Source organism: Rhea americana, unplaced genomic scaffold (assembly GCF_003343005.1).
Source record: "Rhea americana isolate MKP2758 unplaced genomic scaffold, rheAme1 scaffold_58, whole genome shotgun sequence".
Taxonomy (NCBI): Eukaryota; Metazoa; Chordata; class Aves; order Rheiformes; family Rheidae; genus Rhea; species Rhea americana.
The window spans coordinates 1565130-1571380 of record NW_028186734.1 but is presented as its reverse complement, the minus strand read 5'-3'; the positions used below and the strand labels follow the sequence as shown (position 1 = coordinate 1571380).

General features: G+C 43.1%; 1 protein-coding gene across 1 annotated transcript in view; it reads left to right on the top strand.

The window, feature by feature from the left end:
- The first annotated feature begins 1020 nt into the window (after positions 1-1020).
- The window catches only part of LOC146587590 (uncharacterized), a 19329-nt gene continuing 14098 nt past the window's right edge, over positions 1021-6251 (top strand). Inside the window, exons 1-2 of the mRNA XM_085319277.1 lie at positions 1021-1093; positions 2569-3698. Of these exons, the coding sequence (XP_085175403.1) occupies positions 1021-1093; positions 2569-3698 (1203 nt within the window). The remainder of the gene's footprint in view (positions 1094-2568; positions 3699-6251) is intronic.

Sequence of the window (6251 nt, the reverse complement as noted above, 5' to 3'; positions counted from 1 at the left end):
GCCTCCTTTATGTGTCACCACTAAGACAGATTTTGGTGGTGTTTACAAARTTCTGGTAGGATGATGCCTGCTATACTCCCAGTAGGAGCAGCYCCTCTTTCACAAGTGTTTCTAAACATTGTGTGATGGTTCTGCATRCCACTAAATGTTTGTTTACAAAGAAGTTATATGCAGTGTTCTCTGAATTTGATTGAAATAGTATACTATACTTACTAAGACTTGAGGTTTAACGTATGTGGTGACTTCTGAAAGAGCAAAAGGTTTTTGCTTTTTCAAGTAGCTTGACTGTGGWGAAGGCAGAAGAGTGGAGTGGTGTCTCAGCAGCTGCTGTCTTGTTACAAATACTTTAAAAATCATAGAATCAGTAAGGTTGGAAGGGACCTCCAGAGATCATCTAGTCCAACCTCCCTACTCAGCAGAGTCACCTACAGCATGTTAGACATGGCTGCATCCAGGCGAGCCTTGAAGATCTCCAGAGAAGGAGACTCCACAACCTCTTGGGGCAACCTGGTCCAGTGCTCCATCACTCTCACAGGGAAGAAATTCCCCCTCATGGTCAGGCGGAACTTCCTGTGGTTCAGTTTCTGCCCATTGCCTCTTGTCCTGTCACATGGGGCAACTGAAAAGAGTTTGTCCCTGTCCCCTTGACACCCTCCCTTCAGATACACATTGATGAGATCCCCCCTCAGTCTTCTCTTCCCCAGGCTGAAGAGGCCCAGCTCTCGCAGCCGTTCCTCATAGGGCAGGTGCTCCAGCCCTCTGATCATCTTTGTAGCCCTACGCTGGACTCTCTGCAGTAGCTCCATGTCTCTCCTGTCCTGGGGAGCCCAGAACTGGACACAGTACTCGAGATGAGGCCTCCCCAGGGCTGAGTAGAGGGGCAGGATCACCTCCCTCAACCTGCTGGCAACACTCTTCCTAATGCACCCCAGAAAAATACATGCACGTCATGTAGCAGTTAATGGTTGGAATGGGCTGCCTGGAAGACTTTAATATTGTTTTCTTCTTCCAGTTCTTCATATGAACAGTGAAGATATGACAGCAATGGCAGAGCTTCCCTTTGTCAAAGCTGACATCAGGGAGATATTTGAAAGTAAGTTTAGTGTTATTCCATTGTGAACTAATATGCTAGATTCTGTCTTTGATTAAAGATCAGCTACTAGTTGAGCAGGTACTTGACAGTCCTGATTTTATCTTTTCTAGAAGAGTATTTAATCTTCTCTTAGTTCAGAGTCAAATACCATGGGTAACAGCTGATTTATTAGTTTGACCACAMTACTTCCTTTCCAGAGGTGGATCCTTCCTTTTCCATAAGCATTTTATCTATTGCATTGAAGTGTAATCTTCATATGAATTTGGGTTAGGTTTAAGCTCCTCATATTTACCTGACTATAAAAAGTAGGCTTTTTAAATATAGGGATATAGATATACTACCTTGGTTTGGATTGACTAACATTAAAATATTTAACTTTTGAATTTTTCAGACTGTCTGTTCAATTTTTATCTTTTCATGGATGTGGGTTTTGTGTGTRTGAGTTCTGTTTTTTCCTGCGAACTTTGAATAAACTCTTTGGTTGCCTTAGAGAGCAGGTCTATGAAAAATATATTATCTGCCTACATTTTTGTAGCTTCAGGGAAAGGCCCATTGTTGCCATGACTTGGAAGGACTTGAAGTTAAGCATGGTTGTAATCTTGGTTCTGAAGTATTTTGCCTGCAAGAATGAATCCTGTTTGGTCTGTAGAACTTATTTGCTCAGGATATYTTGTCTGTGAAGTGGTGTTCATGCTCAATGCAGCTAGTGCCTGAGGATGTTTTRTGTCCTGAGAACTGCAGTGACTAATGCAGAATATTTGTTGTTGGCCCTCTGGACTTCTATGGCATTTGCCACCAAAACCAGTAACAAAAATCTCCTTGGGCTTTCAGTGCCTTCTCTGCTTGTTTCCAGACAGTGTGAATGAGAGAAGCATGCAACTTGGCTGTAGAGAGGGAAATGAGATAAGATGAGTGGGAGATATTAAGATTAAAAGGRGATACGGTAGAAGTTTGAGTTAGAAGGTACACTGTGTATGTAGTAGATCTAGAGGGGAGGGGAGGGGAAAGAAAGCAATGTGTACTGGCCTGATTAGATYGTCTCATGTCTCTTAAAGGCAACTAAAGCTATGTGGGTAAACTTGATTTTGACAATATTCAATCTCTGAGTCATTGACTCAGGTTATTATACTGGTTCTTGATAGGTAACTAATTTGAAGTATTGCACATGCAGTCCCTTGGTAAGGCCCATGTTTCTATGCTGCTATGCACTATGAAGTGTATATTCCCATCTTAAAGTATGTGAAATCTAAACAAAGGATAGAAGCCAAGAGTGAGGTAGTGACTACCCAGAGCCCACAGAATATTAGAGGTTGTGGCTGACWGCAGAGGTAAGCCTTTTTTGGAATCAGCTGGTTGACTTAATTGGGGCTGCTTGTAGTGAGTCAAACTGCAGASCTGAATCCAGAATAAGCTTAAACCTATTTGTAGGTAGCTCTTTATATTACTAGCTGCTGGGCTTTTTCTTTGTTTTCCAGTTCCTCTAAAAAATGACTTCAAGACCCGAAGAAAGAAGAGAAGGATCTGGGTGAAGCCTCAGCTTGGGCGGAAAAAGCTTTGGTGTCGTAGGATGAAGGTGGTAAAACGAGAGTTGTGCAGGAATAGACATCAAGAGATGGCCCTGAGGCAGGCTCAAGTGGATGAAAGTCCAGAGGGATCTCAAGTGTGCTCACCTGTGCAGTTGGAGCAAGGAGGAGGCAGTGTCTCAGAAGCACTGCCTGAGCCTCTGGCCCACAGCTGGCCACCCTGTGGGGACAATGTGCATATGCATCCACAGGGGCAGATGGGGCAAGGAGGAGGCATGGCCCCAAATATGGGACCACAGCAAGTGGACAACGGTGGGAAGGCTACAGAGGTGACCGTACAGGTGTGCCCTCAAAAACTGAGCCATAGGTGGGAGGCCCCAGAGGTGACTGTGCAGGTGCGGCCTCAGAAGCTGAGTTGTGGGTGGGAGGCTCCAGAGGTGACTGTGCAGGTACAGTTACAGCAGCAAGACTTGGGACCAGTGATCCCGCAGGTTACTGTGCAGGTACAGCAACAGGGCCAAAGAACAGCTGGCCTCAAGGTGACTGTGCAGCTGCAGCTGCGCCATGATCAAGAAGAGGTAACCGGTGTCCAGGACCAAGGTGAGGAAATGCTGGGGAATGGAGAGCRGCAGATATCAAAACAAAATCGAGAAGACTCAATGGCAAGATCTGAAGATGAGAGGGAATCTGCTGTGGCAGAGCTGGTGTCACAGGGGGTTCAGAGCCAAGAGCAGGACCAGGTAGGAGCAGTAATAAAACTCCAGCGTGAGTACCAAGAAGAGGAAACAGTGGAAGTAATGCAGCTTCAGGAGATTAGCATCCAAAAGGCAGGCGTGGATGGGATGGTGACAGAGGAGCAGCTGCAGAACCAGAGCCAGGAGCAAGAACTGAAAGCAGATCTTCTGCCACAAAAGGAAAGTCAAAGAGCTGCAGAGGCAAGGCTGGAGCAAGGTGATATCCAAATCCAGGAAGAGCCAAAAAGTCTGCAAGACCAACAGGAAGACCTGGGGCAAGAAGAGTCTAAGAAACGCCCACGCAACAAACCAAATTATTTTGTCTCTATTCCAATAACAGATGATCAGGTATTTTGAAGTAGCTGGTCTATGAAAAATAATCTTTAAGCAGCTAAGCATTATTTAAAAGTTCCCTTTGTTTAAAAGCTTGTTAAGAAGCCCTCACAGGTCAAATTCTATGCTTCTATCGCAGGTGGTTGGAAATCTCACTTCAAGGCTCCCTTTATCCTTCTAAAAAGGATAGTCTGAATGGATATGTGCCTCTTGAATAGTATCTCCTGTTCTATAACCATTTTTTTAAGGAAGYAGTGGCTTTCACTATCATGCACTGTCTACTCCTACATTGTTTAATACTGTATTAGTGCAATAGAAATTAGAATTATTTTTTTCCTCTTCCACAAATTTAATGGTCACTAAAAAGTTTCTTCCATTCTGTGGAAAAGGGTTATTAATCTATTGTCTCCTCCTTGTGCTGCAAAAATTTATCCTGACATCTTAAACTCTTAATTCCAAGAAAACGTGTGCAGTCTGTACRTTGACACTTTATTCAGGTATGGCAAATTCTGAGATTCCCTAGTTTGCAGAAGTGTGAAAAGGCAATAAATTTTCATCTCCTTGTTGCTAAACCGAAACATCACCAACAGCAGAAGTCTGCAAATACCAACTACTCCATGTTCCAGCTAGTGTGGGCAAAACTGAGATGCAGAATAAGTTATGTTGCACTATTAATATTTATAATATATGCATCTTAGGATTTCTTCCTACAGGGCAAACATAAAAGGCAAAATATGYGTGGTAACTTGTATGAATGTTGTGGAAATGTGCCCCTCAGCTACCAACTGATGTTTTGGTTTATGGTGCTTTTTCCAATGAATCTCATAGATGATATTTTTTATTGCAATATATAACTTTAATTTCTTCTATTTTCCAGCTTAAGTTTTCATGTAGTATTCAATATTGCTGTATTTGCACTACTGAAAGGCATTAAGTAGGATGACTATTTGTACATCTTTCTTTCCTTTTTTTTCCAGCATGAGAAGCATCTGTGCTGTAGTAACTTACCCTGGCAAGCATTTGAGTTTTTGTTTTACCTTTGTTAAGTGTAAAAGCTATTAAGTACATGTTAGTTGGAGATGTCAAAGGTCCTTTCCTCTTGGTAGGCAATTATTTGTGCTGGCTGTCTTGAGTAGAGTAATCTCTGAAGGTTATCTTAAGGATGGCCCCATACAACTTTCAGTGATTTGTACATATGACTGGCTTTTGAGAGGTGAACAGAAGTGCAGAGCATATCAGGAAGATAAATGCCAGGAAGGGAAAATAACTGTGTAAGCTAGAAGACAATGTTGGCAGAGGAACAAATGGGTATGAAGTGGGTGAAAAATAAATCTGAGCTGGAAACTAGAAAGTTTCCTGCCATCTGAGGAATGAGATCATGGAACAGCTTGAGGGTACACGAATGCCTAACTTATTCTGCCTTTTTTTTCTTCTTTTTTTTTTTAATGGGATCTGAATGTCTTAATATATGGCTTGTGACCACATCCTATGTGATTGCATGAATGTCCTTTTCTTTCCTTGTGTGTGTTCTTCCAGATTTTGCTGCTCTCGCACAAGGTCTGATAATTTGCAGTTCTTTGGCTGGCTGCTCTGCCCGAGATATTCCAAGTTTACAAACCTTAAGTGCTCAAGTCACCTATAAAGGTGGCAGTGACCTGAGACTGCCTGGGTAATGCTCTATATGAGAGGGAAATGAGGGTTTCAGCACCAAYCAGATGCTAGAAATTGGGGGAGTGTTTTCTGCAGAGTGCGTGGAGGCTCTAGCTGTGAAGTTGGGCTGTGCAGATGTTAGATGTGAGGAGATCCATGGGGCTGCCGGGTGTAAGGCAGGTACTGTGCAGGGTGAAGGATTGGGGTGATATTGTGCAGTGTGGGGTGGGCCTAGAGAAAAGTTATCAAATAGGATGACTGTGCTCCCTTATCCTGTGGGATAGCAAGTGTGGGGTAATGCTGACAGAAGGGTAAGGACACTGTGCCTTGTACCATAGGCTTAGTGTGAAAGTGRTGAAGTATATATGTCAATTTTCAGATGCTTTTAGCTCTAAAGTGGAGRTTCTTGATCCCTTTGTGTGGAACCATATGACATAACTGCTTGTAATAATGCAGGCCTTTTAGTCCCTTACAGAAGGGATTTAAAGATGTCATTAGTCTTTTGGGTAGAACTCATCTTCCTTAATTCTATTTTCAAGGGAAAGCTTCAGATGAYAGGGCCTACGGCTGTCTCCATTTTYCTCCCTTTCAATGGGGCAGTAAGAAAATACCCTTGTAGCCCTGGTGGATGCAGCAGCTGTTCTCCTTTGCATCCAGTAGAGCTCCAGGAGGCAGGATATTCCTCAAGGAATGTGAGCTGAGTTTGAACTAGAAATATTGTGGTCTCGGCATATTGCATGTGCTTCCTTACTKTCCTGCACCCCCAAAATAGCAATACCATCAGAAGYAGGCWAAACAGTGTTTGTAGCAAGYGTTACCAAGCAGATRCATGCACASGCGCCAAAACCAAAGGAGTTGAAGATGTATGGAAACAGTCTAACTTTGTCCTGTAGGAGAAGAGACAAAGTTCTGAAGGCT